The sequence below is a fragment of the Poeciliopsis prolifica genome, unplaced genomic scaffold, assembly GCF_027474105.1.
Source record: "Poeciliopsis prolifica strain line A6 unplaced genomic scaffold, Auburn_PproV2 SCAFFOLD036, whole genome shotgun sequence".
Classification (NCBI taxonomy): Eukaryota; Metazoa; Chordata; class Actinopteri; order Cyprinodontiformes; family Poeciliidae; genus Poeciliopsis; species Poeciliopsis prolifica.
This window is the reverse complement of record NW_026562411.1, coordinates 781,901-802,873: the sequence shown is the minus strand read 5'-3', so window position 1 is coordinate 802,873 and position 20,973 is coordinate 781,901. Positions and strand designations below refer to the sequence as shown.

At 42.0% G+C, this 20,973-nt stretch overlaps 2 protein-coding genes across 7 annotated transcripts in view; both read right to left on the bottom strand.

Moving 5' to 3' along the window:
* Nucleotides 1–314: 314 nt before the first annotated feature.
* LOC129374598 (ly6/PLAUR domain-containing protein 1-like) lies at nt 315–5,886 on the bottom strand. Its single transcript, XM_055053110.1, is given in 4 exon segments — nt 315–2,584; nt 2,586–2,772; nt 3,161–3,289; nt 5,667–5,886. Coding segments are annotated over 4 exon segments (414 nt in total). The 5' UTR covers nt 5,722–5,886; the 3' UTR covers nt 315–2,541.
* A 4,676-nt stretch (nt 5,887–10,562) lies between these two features.
* Nucleotides 10,563–20,973, bottom strand: part of LOC129374485 (nck-associated protein 5-like) — a 38,718-nt gene continuing 28,307 nt past the window's right edge. For 3 of the 6 annotated variants that reach the window (XM_055052935.1, XM_055052936.1, XM_055052933.1), the window contains 8 exons: nt 20,771–20,947; nt 17,885–20,678; nt 17,652–17,766; nt 17,338–17,401; nt 17,143–17,181; nt 13,688–14,058; nt 12,496–12,591; nt 10,563–10,807 (listed from right to left, as the gene is read on the bottom strand). In XM_055052935.1, coding sequence (XP_054908910.1) covers nt 17,753–17,766; nt 17,885–20,678; nt 20,771–20,947 — 2,985 coding nt within the window. In that variant the 3' untranslated portion in view covers nt 10,563–10,807; nt 12,496–12,591; nt 13,688–14,058; ... (1 more) ...; nt 17,338–17,401; nt 17,652–17,752. The remainder of the gene's footprint in view (nt 10,808–12,495; nt 12,592–13,687; nt 14,059–17,142; nt 17,182–17,337; nt 17,402–17,651; nt 17,767–17,884; nt 20,679–20,770; nt 20,948–20,973) is intronic. The other 3 variants (XM_055052937.1, XM_055052934.1, XM_055052938.1) reach the window with 3 other exon arrangements.

Here is a 20,973-nt window from a genome sequence, read left to right as displayed (position 1 = left end):
ATCCAGTTTTCATTTTCCTTCCAGCTGAAACAAACAGAACCGATTCGGCTCTTCATCTCCCTGTGATGAAGAGGATGAGCTTCATCTTCATCGATCCAATGGCTGCTGGATTATTCACTCAGCGGGGCGTCACATCGATTTACTTCCCCCCTGCTGTTTCCTGTCCAGATCTCAGCGACGCTGCAGACATATTTCATCTTAAAGAGACAAATCCTCCTGCTTACAGATGACTTTCATTTTTAATAAATATTTTAAATCAAACTAAAGTTAATAATAAAGATTATTGGGAGACATTTTTAAAGTTCATCTGAAACTGAATAATTTGGGTTAATTTAACAGGATGAATTCATTCATTCATAAACACAGCTAGCTCACAGACTGATGCTAAGCTAACATGCTAATTCACTTGGCAACAATTGGAAGTGAACTATCAAAATAAAAGCTGGTTTTGTCGTTTCGTTTTCTTTTTTGACCAAAATTTACATTTATTTAAATTATAAAACAAAGTAAAATCAGTTTGAAGGGTTAAATATTTATTGATGGATCTACAGCAGCAGGAAGTCATAAAAACCCAGCTTTTATTTTGACATTCCACTTCCACTGAATTAACATATTAGCTAAATATTTAGTTTGAAACTGTGATTTTTATCAATAACATGGTTAAAATCTGACTTTAAAAAACTAACCTCCATTCATTTCTCCAGAAGAAACTAAATCATAAAAACTATTGCTGGTCATTTGTAGCTGAACTTCCTGTTGGTTTGTCCAGTAAAACATCAGAGATAAAATGAGACGTTTGAACATTATTAAGTTTTATTTTCATGTTTCCTCCTGCAGACGTTCAAAGCTTCAAGTTTCTGACAGATGATCAATCGCTGCAGTGATCAGCTTCGACTGCGTCTCAGATGGATAAAATGGATCATCAGCACCATGTGATGCAGAACGCTGCAGCCATCTGTGCTGCAGCTGATCCGGGGCTCAATGAGCCACAGAGAGTCGTCAGTATCCGCCACGCTCCCACCGGCGGCCATGTTGGCCCGGCGTCACAACATTCATCGTTTCTTTTTTTATTTGGATTATTTTTATATATATGCTGAATGTTTGTCCTTAACTTGATCTGTTATTGTCTCCACTTTATAACTAACGAACTTTAACCTGCATAAAACAGATGGTTTCAAAACTCATGTCTTCGTCAAACATCAGACGGTTATTTTGAATATTAGTAAATGTTTTGCCATCTTGGAAATATGAAATTAGTTCACAGAGCGATCTGCCGCAAAAATACAGAATATAATCAGTTTTGAAAAGTAACCTTTGTTTCACTGATACTGAATTCAACAAGTTCAAACTAATTTATCCAATGACGATTTGAAGAAGCAGAAAAATGTCCATGTGAAATGATTGTTGTGCTTTTTAGCAGCAGACCAATCCGCCATGTTGGACGTGGAGTTACGACCCAGGCCGTTCTGTACCGTCCCTGACCCCTGACGTGACTTTGACTGATGGACACTTCAGAGGGGCGCTGAGCCCGGACCGGGTCAACAACGACTGTTCAACTCTGTCCTCACTTTGTGTCCAGAAACTCAAATTCAAGAATTTAAGGTGATCAAATCACTTAATGCACCTTGAATTCTGGCTCTGGAAAGGTCAAAAGGTCAAAATGCAAAAGACTAAAACTTGTCTTATTCCACTATTCTGATAAAACAAGTTACAGGCTGGAAGACTGACTGATTGACTGATTGATTGATTGATTGATTGATTGATTGATTGATTGATTGATTGATTGATTGATTGATTGATTGATTCACCAGGTGAACAACGAGCTGCTTAAAACATATTCATATCGTGAAACATCCAAATGCATTAAAATTAATCCACAACTAAGAACACAATCTGTTATATCAGTTAATATTAGTTACAGATTAAAAGAAAAATTCAAACTATTGAAGGTCATAAACTCTTCCTGAAGTCCACAAACATGTTCAGAGCTGCAAATAACATTCACTCAGTTACAATTAACAACATTTGGGGAAAATATTAGTTTTTACTTCGCTGCACTTTGAACTTTGAGAAAACTCAGTTGAATTGTTGATATTCTCAGTATTAATTTGTTTTTTCTGCCTCCTCTGGTCACATCAGCAGAAAACGATTTGTGTGCAAAACAAACAACCTCAAATAAAACGCAGTGAAAAGAGAAGTGATGAAAACCTGGTGGAACCGACTGGACCCAGAAGGTTCTGCTCGGCATCATGTCGGTTCAGAGGAACAAACATTTCATCAAATATGAAATGCTCCTTTAATTGGTGTAAAATCTGTTGTTTCACTGTGATGTGAAAACTGATCGATTTATTTCTAGCCTGTTTACTAGCGAGCTGCTAGCATGCTAATATCTCAGCTAACTGAGATATTAGCATGCTAGCTCTGTCCTGACAGTAGAAATGGCGGATCTGCTCTGATGTCAAAGTAACTTCCTGTTTCCTGTTTCCTGCTCTGGTTTTCAGACAATCAGTGAAATCAGGTGGATCCTCTGCTGAGTCTCTGTCAGCAGAGGACGGAGTCCAGCAGGAGGAGGACCAATATGAGGAGGGGGCCCGGCGGCGGTCACGCCAGACGACGGCGGGGGCCGCCTCTTCTGGCGGGGCCCGTTGCAGAGCGGCGTGCTGCAGCAGCTGATGCAGACAGAGTGAAGCTTCCCGGTGCAAAACTGCTGGTAGCCGGAGGAGGAGATGAGGCAGGCAGCGGAGGAGGCGCACGACTTCCTGTACAGGATCCCTGGAGGACAGAGACCATTACAGGCCGGGCCACTAGGGGGCGCCAATAAACAACTAACAGCAATAATTTGGTTTATTTAACCTAAGAGGAGAAAATCATTTTCAGATATTTTACCATGTTATTCATACATTTATAAATGTCACAAGTCCAAAATGAATATATAAGTGAGATAAATATTTAGTTCCAAACCAAATATTTTCAAACTAAATATTTAGTTAGCATGATAAATATTTAGCATACTAACTAAATATTTAGTATTTACCTCCATTTATCAAAATAGTTACCAACAATTTATTTACAAGCTATTTACTACATTTTTACAAACTAAAAATGTAGTATCAGTACCAAACTCAGCAGCTAGCTCTAAGCTACGCTAGCCGTCGCTCACCGTCGTCGTTCACCAGAACCTCCTTCTGGCACATGTCCTGGACGTTGACGGTGCAGTTGACGATGAACTGGGGCGCAGCGCAGTCGTCTGTCATCTCACACTGGTAGCACTGGATCTGGAGGGCCAGGCCTGCACACACACACACACACACACACACACACACCCCACACACACACTGCAGTCAGGAAACCAGGACCCAACCGCCATCATGAAGCAGGCGTGGCCCAACAGAAACTCTTAACAGAACTCCAGAAGTTTCTAAAAGTTAAAACCCAGCAGGATGGAAGAGACAGACCTCTGACCAACAACATGGCTGCCACTGGTGACCATGCTAACTAATTAGCTAGGTATGCTAACCTTCTGCTAATGCTAAAGCGCTATAGTGACAGTATGTTTAGTCAATGCTAATGCTATAACTTTAACCGCCACCATCACAACTCCATATAATTCATTTTTTCTTGTTTTTGTTTAATTAACGCCTCGTTTGTTTGTTTCTGTCGTCGTTGAAACTCCATCAATAAAGTTTCAACAAGACGACAGGAAGCAGAAAACAATTTTCACCAACATGAATATAAACATCGAAACAGTTAAAGAGTTTTTAACAGTGGAACAAAACTTTATTCAAAAAAACTTTACGAAACAACCAATAAATTAACAGCTCAGAATTTATCTGGAAATAATTATTGAATTGAAGCTGCGAGCGTCAAACGTTTTGGTGAAAAAATCCTGAGCAAATTTCCTTGTCTGGGTATCAGACTGGTCTGGGAAGGTTCTGGAGGTTCTGTTGGACCCATTCTGTTTCTGTTTCTGGTGTTCAGATCCAAATGAAGCTGAACTCCATTTAATTGGTTCTGAGTTCAGAACATCGACACGATTAAAGTTACATTAATGAATATTTATGTCGTTTCATGGACTCTCGTCTGTTTCTCTCTTCAGATTCGCAAAGAAAATCTGATTTGAACCATTTAGAGTCTGAGAGACGAGAAGAAGATCAGGACGTTCAGTTTGAATCACTTTCAAAAATAACCAAAGAGAACCAGTTCCTCTGGTTCCCGGTTCCTCTGGTTCCCGGTTCCTCTGGTTCCCGGTTCCTCTGGTTCCCGGTTCCAGGTTCCCGGTTCCTCTGGTTCTGGGTTCCTCTGGTTCTCGGTTCCTCTGGCTCCCGGTTCCTCTGGTTCCGGGTTCCTCTGGTTCTCGGTTCCTCTGGTTCTCGGTTCCTCTGGTTCTCGGTTCCTCTGGTTCCCGGTTCCTCTGGTTCTCGGTTCCTCTGGTTCTCGGTTCCTCTGGTTCTCAGTTCCTCTGGTTCTTGGTTCCTCTGGTTCTCGGTTCCTCTGGTTCCCGGTTCCTCTGGTTCCGGGTTCCTCTGGTTCTCGGTTCCTCTGGTTCCCGGTTCCTCTGGTTCTCGGTTCCTCTGGTTCTTGGTTCCTCTGGTTCTCAGTTCCTCTGGTTCCCGGTTCCTCTGATTCCGGGTTCCTCTGGTTCTCGGTTCCTCTGGTTCCCGGTTCCTCTGGTTCTCAGTTCCTCTGGTTCTTGGTTCCTCTGGTTCTCGGTTCCTCTGGTTCCCGGTTCCTCTGGTTCCTGTTTCCTCTGGTTCCGGTTCCTCTGGTTCTCGGTTCCTCTGGTTCTTGGTTCCTCTGGTTCTCAGTTCCTCTGGTTCCCGGTTCCTCTGATTCCGGGTTCCTCTGGTTCTCGATTCCTCTGGTTTCCGCTTCCTCTGGTTCTCGGTTCCTCTGTTTCTCGGTTCCTCTGGTTCCCGGTTCCTCTGGTTCTCGGTTCCTCTGGTTCTCGGTTCCTCTGGTTTCCGGTTCCTCTGGTTCTCGGTTCCTCTGGTTTCCGGTTCCTCTGGTTCCGGTTCCTCTGGTTCTCGGTTCCTCTGGTTCTTGGTTCCTCTGGTTCTTGGTTCCTCTGGTTCTCAGTTCCTCTGGTTCTCGGTTCCTCTGGTTTCCGGTTCCTCTGGTTCTCGATTCCTCTGGTTTCCGGTTCCTCTGGTTCTCGGTTCCTCTGGTTCTCGATTCCTCTGGTTCCGGGTTCCTCTGGTTCTCGGTTCCTCTGGTTCCTGTTTCCTCTGGTTCTCGGTTCTCTCGTTCCAGGTTCCCCAACGCCTGAAGCGATTAATACTGAGAAGCTGCTCTGTCCATAACCCTCATCAGCTGAGTCACTTCTATTTTTTTTAACTACCAGAACTTCATCTGCTGGAAATCAAAATCATTGCCGAGTTTTGCAATAAGAAGTTTCAGTTATTATTATTATTATTAGTTTTGAATCCTTCTGTATTTTCTCTAGTTTATGAATAGAAATTAAAGATTCTGCAGATTTTATGATTAAACTCACTAAACTCACCAGGTTGTTGCGCGCAGAGCCACAAACTAAAGGTTCGAGAACCGGACCGGGTCAGAACCGGACCGGGTCAGAACGGGAAACATCCATCACTGTTCAGACTGGTTTCTGCAGCTGGGAAGTTAGTTGGGAATTCCGGGAATGTTGCGGTGAAAGCTGCGGTTCCTACCTGAGCCCAGGAGGGACATGAGCAGAACCGAGACGGTCCGGAGCCGCAGCCGCATCCTGCCTGCCAGCCGGAGACTCTGCGCTCCTCTTCCTCCTCTTCCTCCTCTTCCTCCTCTTCCTCCTCCTGCCGCCGCTCCGCACCGAGTCCCGCGGCCGGTGCGCGAAAATGCGCGTGCACGTCTGCATCATGTACCACGTGATCCAATCAAACGTCGCGGCTGTTGCTTAATGACACTTTAATGAAATATTTATTTTGCTGTTTATTTCAATTCAAGCCTGAAAAAAAAAATATATATATAATAAATTTCTACTTGATTTTAAAGTATTTTTTTCCCCAGAAATTACTGATTAAATCAAAACGATAATAAAATAAAAAAATCATTTAGTGATTGATAGTAAAGGCTCACGACCAGGGCAGCATCAGACAGAGGGGCGGCAGCAGAAGGTCCATCATCCATCCATCCATCATTCATCCATCCATCATCCATCCATCCATCCATCATCCATCTATCATCCATCTATCATCCATCCATCCATCCATCATCCATCCATCATTCATCCATCTATCCATCATCCATCCATCCATCCATCATCCATCTATCATCCATCCATCCATCATTCATCCATCCATCCATCATCCATCCATCCATCCATCATCCATCTATCATCCATCCATCCATCCATCATCCATCCATCCATCCATCATCCATCTATCATCCATCCATCCATCATTCATCCATCCATCCATCATCCATCCATCCATCCATCATCCATCTATCATCCATCCATCCATCCATCATCCATCCATCATTCATCCATCTATCATCCATCATCCATCCATCCATCCATCATCCATCCATCCATCCATCCATCCATCCATCCATCATCCATCCATCCATCCATCCATCCATCCATCATCCATCCATCCATCCATCATTCATTCATCCATCCATCATTCATCCATCCATCATCCATCATTCATCCATCCATCCATAATTCATCCATCCATCATTCATCCATCTATAGATCTGTGAATCTCCTCATTTCAACCAGTTCTGTTTTACAGTCCAAATAATCCAACCAATCAGGGAGAAGTACTGAAATACTTTATTTCTGTTTTTTGGACATAAAATAAAGATTACCATTCTGAGGTTGCTACGGCGACCGGTACACAAAACATCACTGCAATTATGGGATTCAGAAAAAACAAACTGCAACAGTGAGAGACGATATGTGCAATAAATGTTCAAACACTCTTCAGTGCTGACTGACAGACGTCTGAGTAAATGTTAGAAAAATACGGGCGCTGTTTTCTTCATGCTGCATCCGCCCGGATCAGAACCAGCGCCTGATCCGACCCGATGCCTACGCTACGGGTTCTACTTATTAGAAAAGTCCCGATCCGATTCCGGTCTCTTTTCATTTCATGAACAAAAGTTAGCTTTGCTTTGCCTGAAGATTTGATTTAAATTATTAATTTAACAAATTGTTCCTCAGATTTATTAAAGGTTTCAGTCAGATTGTAGATCAGATCTACTGGACTTTATTCCAACAAGATAATTCATATTTATGTTGTTTTTTACATAAAGCAGATAAACAGTGAGCAACAGGTCGCCATTGTTCTGAGTTCATCAGTTCCTGCATTGCAGCTGCAGAAGGAAACAAACAGGAACTGAACTTATCCTTCAGCTCCGGGTGCAACGCGCCAACAGAAGAAGCAGAAATGAACTGAAGATAACACAAGAAGCTATGAAACTAGGCAGCGCCCTGAGGAAATAAAAAGAGAGGGTGCTGCAGAACGCGCTGCAGAACGCGCTGCAGAGTGGGAGGAGATTGGAAGTGAAGAACGCTGCTTTCCGTTCTCCTTGCCAGTAAATCTAAAAACTCTCGTCTTTCTCCTATTTGTGTGACGTTTGGATGTTTTAGGTTGTCTGAATCTGACATTTAACTCCAAATTGCTGTATCTGAGGAGTTTAAGAAAATAATCTTAAAAACACTAATTAATTATTTACTGGCAATTGTCACCGATTTAAAGCCAGTACTTTGCTGAGTCAGCTGATATTTTTCACCATAAAACTGATTTATTCTTTGGGTTCTTCACATCTCAATCATTCTTAATGTTGGACTTGAAAAGAAAATATTTTTAAAAATCCCCCAGAGTTATTTTTTGAGTCTGGAAGTGAAAACGGATCGGGACTTTTCAGCTGAAACACTAAAACATGCAGCGCGTGAGCTAGTGGAGCGGGTGAGAGCGTGCAACGTGACGGAGCGCCGTGACTTTAAATGTTCCAGCAGGAAATGGCTCTGATACGTGGCTCAGCTGAAAACAGGAAACAAGAAGAAACAGCCAAACATTAAAAACGATTCGATAAAATCGATTCGTTGTTCTAGAGAGTCAGAAGATCCTGGATCTGTTTCCATGTCTGAGTGAATCCACAGCATCTATCAGAAGGTTACTGGTTCAATTCCCTGAGCAAAAAGACTCCTAACGAACCGTCCTTCTGATGTCATCACTGTGAAGCGATGATGTCATCACTGTGGCGTAGTGATGACATCATCGCTGTGCGCAGCGCGGAAACCGTTCCTCCACTGGATGGTTTCGGTTGAATCGAAGCAGCAGTGAAGCAGAGGAGAGAAAAAGTTTAAACACCAAAATATTCACATCGTCCAGGAGTTCAGCATTTACAGAAATCAGATTCACACCGTCACACAAACAGGAAATGAGTCATGAAGTCCTGCCTTAAAGGGACAGTTCAGAGTTCTGCAGAGCGGCTGTGAGGAGGCAGTATCTTACCCGTTTCTGAACCAGTTCGTCAGTCGGCCATCTTGAAACAATTCTGAAAGCGGTTAATGTAAAAACTTGATCCCAGGTTTCTGGACCCGGCAGTGAACCGGAGAACCGGGTCGGGATCGGGCTCCGGTCATTTAGCAGACCAGATGCTGCTAAATGTTTGTAGCATGAATATTAAATATTTACAGGATTTTGTGATATTTCTGTTAATGCTTAACTTTGCAAACATAATATTCACCTTGTTTACTGATGATGTTTTTCTTTGTTTTATATTCACAAACATGAATTCAGAAATTAAACCACCAATGTTATCAAATAAACATTTGACCAAATACATTACATTTACACAGTTTATGATCAGATATTGCATCATTAATGTTAATCTGATAATATTTCATGACTTTTTATTGGTAACATTGAAACCTGCAGTGATTTTAAAATAAAAAGTGAACATGGTTTATTAAGCAATATTTACATGAACAGTTTGAAGTTATTTTAAGATGACAGAAATCTGAACAGTCGGATACTGACAACTCATCAGCCTCAGCAGAACAACACTTCAATAATCAATAACCAATAATCCCCTCAGATCCGTTTAGCCTCTGCTGTGTTGGAAAATATCTGAACTTTTATCCTCCAGATTTTCATCAGAATATTTTTCACCCCAAACAGCTGAAGGTCGTGGAAACCTTGAGCTAAAAACCCAAGAAGAAGCAAAGGAGGACAGGAAGTAGCAGAACCACTTCCTGTGGTTCCTGATCAGACTCAGCTTCATGTGGGGAAATGATTCATTTATGATTCATTTAGTAATAAATGTTCTTAGTCAGGAAAAGTTTAATTTGGATGCTATTGTTGGCTGGACGTTTTTATGCAAATATAAATCTTCTGTAAACTTTCACAAAATATTGTAGCTCATTTTTCTAGCTAAGGTGAATTTAGGTTATGCAATATAAATAATTTATACATTTTATTGGTGGATTTGTTTGAACATGTCTAAAGTTTTTATCAAAATAAGTAAGAGTGTGTGCTAATGCTAATGTTAGAAAGCTAATCTGAAAGCTAATTTTCTTTCATGTTAAATTTGATCAATAATCAAACCATGAAATAAGTTCAAACAGTGCAAAAAAATAAAACCTAAATAATGTAACCAGAAATATGATACGCACAGAAAAGGAAAATTAACCTCAACGTTAGCATGCTAACGTTAAGATGCATTCACAGAATAATTCCCTTAAACTTTCAGCAGTTTGTATTTTTATCAGTTTGTTTTGTAGAATTTAACTTATTGTTCAGAAATCATATAAGAAATTTTAATGTTTTAAACCTTCCAGTAACCGCTAACAGTAATGATAGCATCTGGTAGAAAACATTGCTCAATTTGTTCCTGGATGTCTGAAACAGTGAGACGATTCTCATCATCAGCTGGCATCCAGATGAGTAATTTATAGATTTTATTGATTGATCAGTTTCAACATTTTATCAAAATAAATAAGAAGTTCTATTGTTAGCATGCTAATGTCAATGCTAACTTATTTTATATTTAACACAAAATAAAATGGATTCATGTCTTTTATGGTAAAATCATAAAGTAAGTTCAAATAGTGCAAAAAATTATCTGCAATTAATATAAAACAGAAAACAGTAGTTAGCCGATGCTAACATTAGCATGCTAATTCTATTTTTCCCCTTCAGAATTTTAGCCGTTTGTCTCTTCATTATTCTGTCCAGCAGAATTTAAGGTTTTATTATTCTAGGGTGATAAGTTTCAACCGTAGTAATTGATTATCGTTTATTTCATAATAAATCAAGTAGCATCTGTAGAAAACGGCTCCTTCTAAATGTTTGTATTGCTAATGCTAGTTAGCCTGATCACTGGGAACAAGCAGTGAAATGCTACTGTTTTAGGACAGGAAACTGAAAAACATTCAGTCTGACGTAAAGGTGAGTTCCTACCTGGCAGGTGAGCAGAAAGCTGCGTCTGCTGTGACATCAGCAGCTTTAGGTTTGGTGGTTTTGTTTCAGCCGGAACGAAAAAGTAAAACAGCTGAAATCTGATTCTGAAGTTGATGATATGAAGCTGATAGAAATGAACCTCTGCTGTTATTTACACAATGCTACATTAGAACGCCGCTAGCTGCCACTTCGTCCTCAGCGTGATGAAGAGGATTTGACTAGACCAGAACGTTTTGGAGGAGAGTTTTAGGATTCATCTTAGCAGCCAGACGCAGAGCGCTGCAGCCCTCCAACATGTCTGAGAACAGGAAGCAGAGCGCTGTCCTGCATCCTGATTGGCCGACGCTGCGTCTTTAAGGTGAGGGTTTCCTGCAGCGGATCTTCCAGCTTCAGGATCTCTGCAGTAAAACACGGAGGACGAATGAAGGGTTAACACGTGTAAACATGAATCCAGTAGAAAATGAACTGGTATAGTTCGGTTCGGTTCCAGAAATGATGCAGGATTAAATTTCAATATGAGTAGTTTGTGATTTTCATTTCACCATCCTGTAGTTGCATCACGATGTTTTGCTTTGCATTGAAAAGACGTTGCATCATTTTCATCCCAGCCTTAAATAACTAAACAAAAATACTGTCCCGATTTGTCAAATGGAGCGTTGGTGAAAACACAAAGATGGCCGCCGCTGTAAACAGAGCAGAGTCCCCTAAATGAAATACTCCAGTCCTCCAGTTTTCGATGAGCCACAGCTGCCAAACACTGGAATCAAACAGATTCATTTTTATATGAATTACCTCCTAAATGTTGTGATCCCCAGGTGTGGAGTTTGACACCTGTGTCTTAAAGAGACAGGAGCCCTGAAAAAAACCATCACATTCAGCTACAACCGCAGCTATGGCAAGCCGATTTAACATAAAATCAGCTCAGTCTGACTATCTGGAATTACATTCCAAATATATAAAAATGAGTTTTGAATAAAATCAAAAACATGAACCATCCTGTTGAAAATGTAAGATTTCTGCTTTTCACAGATGACATAATTCATCCTGATGGGTCACACATCCATAATCACAACTAGAGATTAATACAACGATGAGTCAGAATTACATAAATTTGCAAAGAATTGACATTTATTCTCTAAAAAGACACAAATAATTAAATTAAAAACAGATCTGAAGAGATGAAATTAACAAGCTGAAATTAAAAATCTTTTTTGATTTAATTTTTTAATTGAAATTTAAAAATGCTAAATCAGAATAATTATTAAAAACATCAGTAATGTCATTCTGAACAGTCAGGATGTTAATAATTAAATAGAAAAACAGTTTTATTAAATTTGGAGATTTCTTAATAAAAAGATAGAAATAAAAATTACAGAGTATTCAGTTTTGCTGAATCATCATTAGCTCTTTGCACTGGTTGAATCTTACATATCTGTCTAAAATACATTTAAAATATCTATAATTGTGATTATAACTGGTCAGAACAAAATGTGAAATATTTCAAATTCACTTTATGACTATTTAATTTCTGACATCTGAAATGTTTCAGATAGTAATTTATTGTAGATATTTTGAAATTAAAGCTTCAGTGGTAACTCTGATGCTAATTAGTGGGAATATATCAGCAATAAATTAATTAAGATATCATCAATAAGTTTCAGATGTAAGTGGTGAAGCTGATTTAATGTTAAATGGGCCTGCCGTACTGCTGTGCTGCAGTCGGAGGGGGATGTTTGGGAGCGTTAGTCAAGCGCTCAGCTGCCGGCGGACATTAAGCTCTCCTCTCTGTGAAGATGGAAATTTAATGGAAAGCCTTTTTAAGCACAGTTCAGTTTTCAGGCAGCTCTGAGTTTCTGGAGAGGAAACAGTTTTGATTATCGCCAGCAGCAGATAAAGGCTGGAGCAAATCTTTCTGGGCTCCTGCAGAGAAACTGATCCAACATCCCAAGACTAAAGAGCTGGAGGTCCATGTAACTCTGATAATAACATGATAATAACCTGATAATAAACTGATAATATCCTTGTAAAACCAGTGACTAAAGGTGACTAAAGGTGACTAAATGCTCTGCGCTCCTCGCCTCCTCACAGTTTGCCAGCTGCAGGCGGCTCGGCTCCTGCGGTTGGTTCGCCGTGGATCGCGGTTTGGGTTTGATGTGATTCAGCTTCTTTGGTTCCGTCCCACCTGGAAAACAGAAAATAAATCAATGTCAGCTTTTAATCGAGGAAACATTTCTACAAATTTATGTCATTAACATTTACAGATTATTATATTTTTAAACAGTTAGGGAAACGCAACTGTGAAAACTGTGATTTAAATTCAAACAACCTTTAGGTTTTATAGTTTTGTTGCAATAATTATAGACAAGATTACATCTAGTTTTGGCTTCAGTTTGAGCATTTAAAATGAAAGTGGAAAGATAAAAATTACAATAAAATTTAGCTTTGGCTGCTTCAACTGGAGAAAAAAAAAGAAAGGAGTTCATATTTATTACTCTAACTGCAATATTTAGCTCAATCCTTATATTACCTACATATTTCTTACCTGTAGGTAAATATTTTATTGAAAAAGATATTAAAACTGTGGACTAAAGCTCCAACTTTAAGTTATTTATTTCAAACATTCAGTCATTCTTTATCTGTGGTAACTATTACGCTAACAGCTTTAGCCTATTTATTTTGCCCGAGATAATACTAGCTAAAATATTTAGCTGAACAATTTAGCCACTGAAAATATTAACCTAATGCCTTAGCATAGCGATTTAGCTTAAGCTAACCGTCAAATATGTTAGTATCAGGTCACATTAGCAAGGGGTTCTTTAGCTTTTAGTTCATAATGTGGCAACCATGTTTGCCAAAGGAGTTAGCTTAAGCTAACATAAATGAAAACATTCAAGCTAATAATTTAGCTTTTGGTAACATTAGCTTGACACATTGTTACTTGTTTCCACAACAAGGAGTTGTTGTGCCAATGCCAATTATTTGTTAACTACAAGTAATTATAACGCAGATACTTGCGCTAAATTAATTTATTAACTTAGCACATGTTAGTACTAGGTAAAATATTTAGGTTGATGATTTACGCTAAAATATTTGTCTCATTGCTTAAGACAACAAATTAGCTCAATCCTTTAAGCTAAAGGATTTAGCGTAAGCTAACAGCATCCTACAGCGTCAACACGGCCGCTATGCTAGCTGTGACCTGTAGCCTGATGCCTCCTGGCTGAACCTGATTTGACCTGCTGCTGTTGCCCTTCAGGTCTCTGCGTTAACGGCGTTACCTCTGGGCGGTCTGGGCAGCCTGCTCTGGGTGTCACACACACTGGCTGGGGTCACAATGGGGGGAGACGAGGGCTGGAGGAAGGCCACGGTGGGGAAAGGCACCGACGGGATCATGGAGGAGTCGGACAGGGAGGCGGGGAGGCCTGAGCGGCCGCCGTCCCTGCCGCTGGACGGGACTCTCCACCGGGGCAACGGGGACGGGGACACGTCTTCACTGGAGGAACCGGGAACACTGGGAGGGCTAAGCGACTGCTCGGGGTCGACGAGGATTTGGGAAGGAAACTGAGGATGGAGGAGAAGAAGGAGCAGGACTCTGGGAGAGGAATGGTCCCGATTCCGCTGTCCAGCGTCCGCATGGCGCGGCGCGATCCTGCGGCACAAGGAGGACAGCTGCAGTGGCTCAGGAGGCCCACAGGGAGCTAGCCGCTAGCAGCTAGGGAGCTAGCCGCTAGCAGCTAGGGAGCTAGCCGCTAGCAGCTAGGGAGCTAGCCGCTAGCAGCTAGGGGGCTAGCCGCTAGCAGCTAGGGGGCTAGCCGCTAGCAGCTAGGGAGCTAGCCGCTAGCAGCTAGGGAGCTAGCCGCTAGCAGCTAGGGAGCTAGCCGCTAGCAGCTATCCACAAACAGTTGGCAGGATGGAAGAGCATGGAAGCATGGCTGAAGCTTTGAAATGTGTTTATGAACGATGTAATTAACCAAGAGGAAAATTAATACAATCACTTTACAAATTAAATCTGATTGATTTCAGAGTAGAAATGGAGAAGGAGGCAGATTGACAGAACAACTCTGGGTTCTTTATGATGAATACAAAACATTTTCAGTGGGTCAGATACTTTCCTCTCTGCCTCCTGGTTTTCCTCAGTTTGGTGGAAGTTTGAGTTAAAGCCCAAAATATTTCATGCTTCATCACAAAATGAGAATAAGATCCAGATATGAGCCACTTTAACCGCCGCTCTGTCTGAACGATGCTAATGAGTGTTAGCATGCTCTGACCACAAACATGAAATGCACACAATGGTTCAGCATGGCGTGAACGAAATGTTTTTTCTGTAACTCAACAAACTATTGATGGTTTTACAGGTCAGAGGCATCCAGAGACCGACTTCACTAACAAAACAAATAAACACATGGCAGGAATCCAGAGAAAAAAGCTAGCATTAAATTAGCATCCAGTTAGCCTGCAGTGTTTCCTCTGCAGGGTTTTTCTTCAGGCGGCGCTGAATCCCAGAACATCGCTGAGGTTTTTCCTGAAAACGCCTGAAAGTCCGACAGACGTTTAAACTGATATTTCCAGTTCTGTTTCCTCGTCGCCTCAATTTATCCGTTTTTATCCAAACTCATCAGATTCACATCCCATCATTTAAACCCTGACCAACATAGAATCAGCAAGGGTCAAAGGTCCCCCAAACCATCTGAAGACCAGGGGAAGATTCTTCCCAGGATAAAAAATCTTTTAATGATTAAAGAAATTGTAATTAATGAAAAAGAATTTTATTAAAACATTTAAAAAATAAGTAAAAATAAAACACAATACAAGATTAAAAAACATTAATTAAAAGAATAAATATGTATCTAAGAAGTTTTCTGGCTTTAATCAAAAATAAATCATTTATAAATTCTTACTAACCTGATCAATAGGAGTTTGGTCAGATTTAACTTCACAATGTGAGAAAAATGTCAATGTGTGTTTTAATTGTGGTTCTTAAACCTTTTATGATTCCCTCCTGAAGGGAAACCTGAATAAATAAATCAGTCAAAGCCTCGATTATTATGTGAGAAATGCAGTTGGAGGTAATTGGATAATGGAAAGTTTTAACTTCCTCTCTGGGTTTACTGAATTAAGTGAAGGTGATGTTTTCTCCTGGTCTGGTGTTAAAATCATCCGGAGCTGAAAGCTAATTCTCTCGGCTGACGGAGCAGAGCTGAAGTTTTAATGAGGTGATTAACCCCGGAGGTCGGCTAATGTTCCCTCCGCCAGCCAATCAGGTTCCAGCGCCGCCTGTGAGAAAACTTCAACAAGCTGCTGCACAAAGCGACACTAAAACCAGAACAAATAAATGTTCACTGCCGCTTTGCTCCAGCCGTCAGCAGCGAGTGGAACGGGTTGGATCAGGAATCGGATCTGAACCACAACGTGATGGACGACGGGCCAATAGGAACCTTTCATCAGTAGAAAACCAGACTTTAACAGTACCATCCAATAACGTCCAGTCATAAAGGAGCAGCCAGCAGCTGGAAAACAGTTTCTCTTAAACTGATTCAGCTGATGTCGTTCCAGCTACAAACTCCGTTTCATCCGATGGGATTTTATGTAACAGACGGAGAAATAAAGGAAAATGACTCATAACTTCCTCTGTGATTAATGAAAATCTGAAAGCTGTTGATTAGATTTGCATTCAAATGAGTGACGGATCTTTAACATGTTCAACTTGATCAACTGAATACATTGATTTTAATGCGTTAAACTTTTCAGGCAGGAACTTTTGTATTCACATGTTTCTGGTACAGCCGTAAATCTGATGCACATGCGCTAACATTCGCGATAAAGCTGCTTCTCAATTTCTTCTTCTAAGCGATTTGATTGGACCCTGGAAAATATTGCTGTAGTGTGCAAATTATGCCAAAAGCAGTTAGCCTATTAGTGAAGTTATGCTAGCTTGAAATAGGATCTCAATGTTAACATGTAGCAGCTAATGCTAATGTTAGCATCCACATTACTAAAGAAGCTCCATGACTGATCAGAGCTTCCTGAAGCTCTTTGATCCAAGCTGATGTATGAAGAAAAGATTAAAACTAGAAATATTCAGCTCTGACGGATGTTTATTTAATAATTTAGGAATAAAAGGTTTTGAATTAAAAATGTTGCTGATTTTGTCAGAATCTGGTTTTCAATTGGGATTAATTAGACCTTTTCATTTCTCAGAGTTTGGTTCCTCTGGTAAGGCACAGACCCCAGCGGATCAATACATCACAACGTTTTGATGAATATGTTTCCACGTTAGCATATCTAATCCAAAACAAAGTCAAGCAAGCATAAAAACCGTTTTTACAAAATTAAGCAAGTTATTGTGTATTTTACCATTTCAAACAACTGATTCTGTCAACAACATAAACCTCAACAAAACGTCAGACTTGTGGTTTTAAACAGCAGAAATTGTCCCAAAGCTCCCTGCAGTTCTCTGGCTGAGTAACGTAACGACACTTCATTAGCAAACATTAGCAAACACTAGCAGATGCTAGCAAATGCTAGCGAACGTTAGCGCGTGGATGTGTGAGGATGGAGGTTAAACCAGGTGGATGATGTTGGAGCAGAATCTGATCGCTGGAGGCTGAGATGGTTTGAATCAGGAACTGATCAGATGAACGGTGGATGAATGGAGAAACACAAACTGACAGAACTCAGCATTTTGCAGTTTGTTTGACTGATTTTAGGGTTTTCATCATGTTTCATGACTTACACACGTCTGTCATATTTGGTCTTCACTTCTGTCTGCAAACTGTAAAATGGCAAGCACAGACAAAACCTCAATGCCTGGACGCTCCACCATTGGTCACAAACCAACTCGTCACGATGCTTTTAAAGAAATCAGGACATTTAGGTGCTGTCTACGACTGAACACTCGACCCGGCAGCAGGCCCAGGAAGAGGCTGACCTATGACTGCGTCCTGGCTCCTCACACTGGATCCATTTTCACCGTCAGGTCTTCGGTTCATCATCTGCAGAGAAACCAGAATGATCCGTCACAAGACGTGCTTCGTTTCTTCACTGATATCTTCAACCTTGTAAGTCACTGGAACCAACCTGGTTCCCTTTAACCGGGCCAGACCCAGTTTCTGAGCTGGTCTCGGTCCTCTTCTCCGTCTCTCATTACCACTTTTCTGTCAATTCACTATCAATAAAGGCCACTAGAGCCAATAAAACCTTTAAAAATGGATAAGAGTCCAGTTGGACCATTCAAAGTCTTACCTGGGGCTCCACTAAGATGCTTGCATGTCCTTGGACCTCAGAGAGGGACATTCCTGGACCAGGAATCGAGATGCAGGACCGAACTGCATCATGGGGCTCTCTTATTCCCACAGAGCTGAAAGAAAACCTTTCCTGTCATATGAACTCAGGAAGCCGGCGATTTACTCAACTATCACAATGTGTGACGCTCTAATGGACCCATCATGCTGAGAGGATGTGTCTGTGTGTCTTACCATTCTTTTCCATCACTTTTTCGTCTGTCTTTCTTCTTGTCTGACTTGTACTCTTTCCTCCCAGCAGAGATGTAATCTTCTGTTCCCGCTTTTCTTCCTTTCCTTTTGGTGGATCCATCTTTTTGTTGCTTGGAGCCGGAAGTTTACTCTTACGGAAACCAAACCAACTTGCAATGCTAGAGCCAGACTTTTGCTTTACTTCGTTCGTTTTTTCATGTTCCTGTGACTTGTGCAAGTTCTCCTCAATGCCAAGCATCACCTTCTCTTCGATGGTGGTTATGGTGCTTTGTCTCTCGGGTTCCTCGGAGACCGGCTCACCAAATGCGCTGGAAAACTGCTGCTCGATCTGAAGGCGCCTCGCCTGCTCTCTCTGCAGCTTAAGACTTTGAAGTCTTTCACTGGATGAACCCAGATGTGACGGGACTGTCAGTCCTTCCTCAATCAGAAAGTTGTTCAGAAGGGATCGATTCATTGGACAGTGGTAGCTACTGGAGCAGCTCATGCTACCGGGAAGGACATCCCCAAGAGAGTTCAGCGAGCTCCCTGAATGGGTTTTGATCTGGGTCCGGACCTTTCCAGATCTGTTGAAGCTCGGTCTGTCCATGTAGCGTGCACCAAAGCTCTGACTGCGAGCTTTAGCTCCATTCATGCCCATCACTGGTTTGAGAAGAGGTCTGGTCGACACAGACACAGAGCGTTTAAACAGCCAGCCTTGCTCATCGAAGCCCCAGTCCAACATCCCGCTGGCGTCAGATGTTGGCTGGAGAGGCTCAGAGTCCAGGGAGTTGCAGCGGGTCTCAATCTTCCGGCAAGACTTCTCTCGTGAACCAAATTCATGCATCACTTGGGGATCGCATGTGAATGTTTGAAAAGTTTGCAGACTGTTTGGATCGTCATTACTCTGCCTCCCAAAGATCAAGAAGGTACTGGTGTTCTGTCCAGAGATTGCGTCGTGAGACTTAGCATTCACAGGAAGTGTCCTTTTCACAGCATTTGAGGAGGATGTGTGGAGATTACTGGGAACCCCGTGGTAGTAAACATTAGAGAAACCTGTAGGCAGGACTTCAGAAAGCTTTGGCTCACTAATGCTCTGCTGGGATCTCTGTAGGATGTTCCGGTTTGTCGATCCATTCTCATTGCGGCATTTGGTGATTCTGTCCGTCTGAATTGAGTCTGATGATTGTGACTCTTGAACGGGGAGGTGAGGAATCTTTGACCCATCGGTAAGGAAGGTTTTGATGGAGATGTCTCTTATTTGCAGGTCAGCAAGTTGATTATCTTTTGTGATGTTGGACTGCTGAGTCTCTAAACCAGAACTGAAGTCAGTAACTGTTGATGGCTTGCCAGTGGTTGAGCTTTGAGGCTGAGTTGCCAGTTTTTTGTCTTTGGTTGTGCCGTCGGAGCCGGCTTTAAGGAGAAGAGAAGTAGTTCGACCTGGTGGTAGCGGTGGCGACGGAGACCTTCGCTCTGATGTGAACGAATCTCCCTGGTCTTCTTGCCGTCTCTGTTTCCTCGGTGAACAGGGCAGGTTGTCATAGATGCTCTCTTCAGCACAGTCATTGCTTGAGACTCTAGTTGATGGTTTTGTTGGACTCTTCAGGCTGTCCTTGATGCCTGGTGACTTAAGAATCTTTGACTGTTTCACAGGAGATGCAAGCGGAGACAGCTGTTGCATACTCTCAACACACTTGGAGCCGACTGGCATTGAAACATCTTGATCTTTGTCAGTTTTAGGTAAGTTACATTTGCTGGAACCATGAGGGTTGGCCCGTTTGCTGGGCACACCGTGTCCTGAAGAAGTCACCTGTCCTTTGGGTCTTTGACCCTTGATGAGCTTCTGATGTAGAGGAGAATAGGTATGTTTAAGCTGATCTTGGCCTCCATCTGCACTCTTGCTTCTCAGAATGAAAGCTTTCCTTGCTGAGTCACAAAACTGAGGTTTTGGTTTCCTCTGTGGAGATTCTGAGCTGATCCAGTCCCTGCTGTCCCCACCGGCTGGATTTGAATGGTCTCTGCAGTGGGGCACTTCCATTGAAGCGCTTCGCTGTCTGGCTTCATTCATGCAGCTCAGAGCTCTGGTTGCAGAACGCTGAGCTGAGGAGCTCACATCATTTACCTCTGCTTCTGTTTGCTTGATAGAGAGTCTGCCTTGCTGTCTGTGGCTACAGTCCAGTCTGGATTTACGGTCAGTGGCCAGTTCTTGGTTATTATTCCTGTCGCTGAGCTTCACTCCTGATATGCGTTTATCTAATGAGTTCCTGTTGAGTCCCTCAGACTTTGTGAGGCTATCAGTTGGACTCACACCAGGTTTAACGGTGGGGGCCCCTAAAAACAGGAAGTTGTCAGAGTCGGGTGAGGGGAAGAGACCAGAGCTGGCTGGAAGAATTGAGTCTTCATGAGAAACTTTGTCATCATCCGCAGAAATCTCCAATGAGTCCAAATGAAGACGTGTTTTTGTTGATTGTTCGCCAAATTCATCTGGATCATCAGAGTCCAAGATGGAGGCCTGCGGCTCAGCTGTCAAAGGTTTTCTTGTTGAACTTTTCTTCGCTGGAGAGCCTTGTTGGTGTGACTTGACACCAGAGGAGTAAATTCCCTCATTTGAGGTCATGCAGTCTTTGCAGTGTGGAACAGCTGCAGCTGAGGTTGCCTCTTTGGACTTGCTCATCTGGAGATGCTTCAGGCCTTTCAGGATATGGCCCTCCTTCCATCCCAAGTCCGTTGGCTCAATGAACACTGAATGATTGCTGGATACTGAGCCAGTGCTCATACGCTTGTCCCGGCTGGAGGCACACTGTGGAGACATTAGCAACCGTTTTATCGATCTTTACAACGCAAGTTAAAGATAGAAAATAAGACCAGCACAAAACAAAACAAGAAACGTACTTGCTTGGAGAAGCCGCGTCCGTCAGCCCAGGTGTGGGAACCACTGGAGTATTCACTGCAAGCACTGGACAGAGACTGCTCACTGCCACTGCCGCTGCTTCGTGGGCAAGTCAGGCTCAGCAGGCTGGGCCATCTTCCTGCAGCAATACTTCTTGCTTTTCCATTTCTTTGGACCTCCTGGGAAAGATTTTAGAAGTAATCAA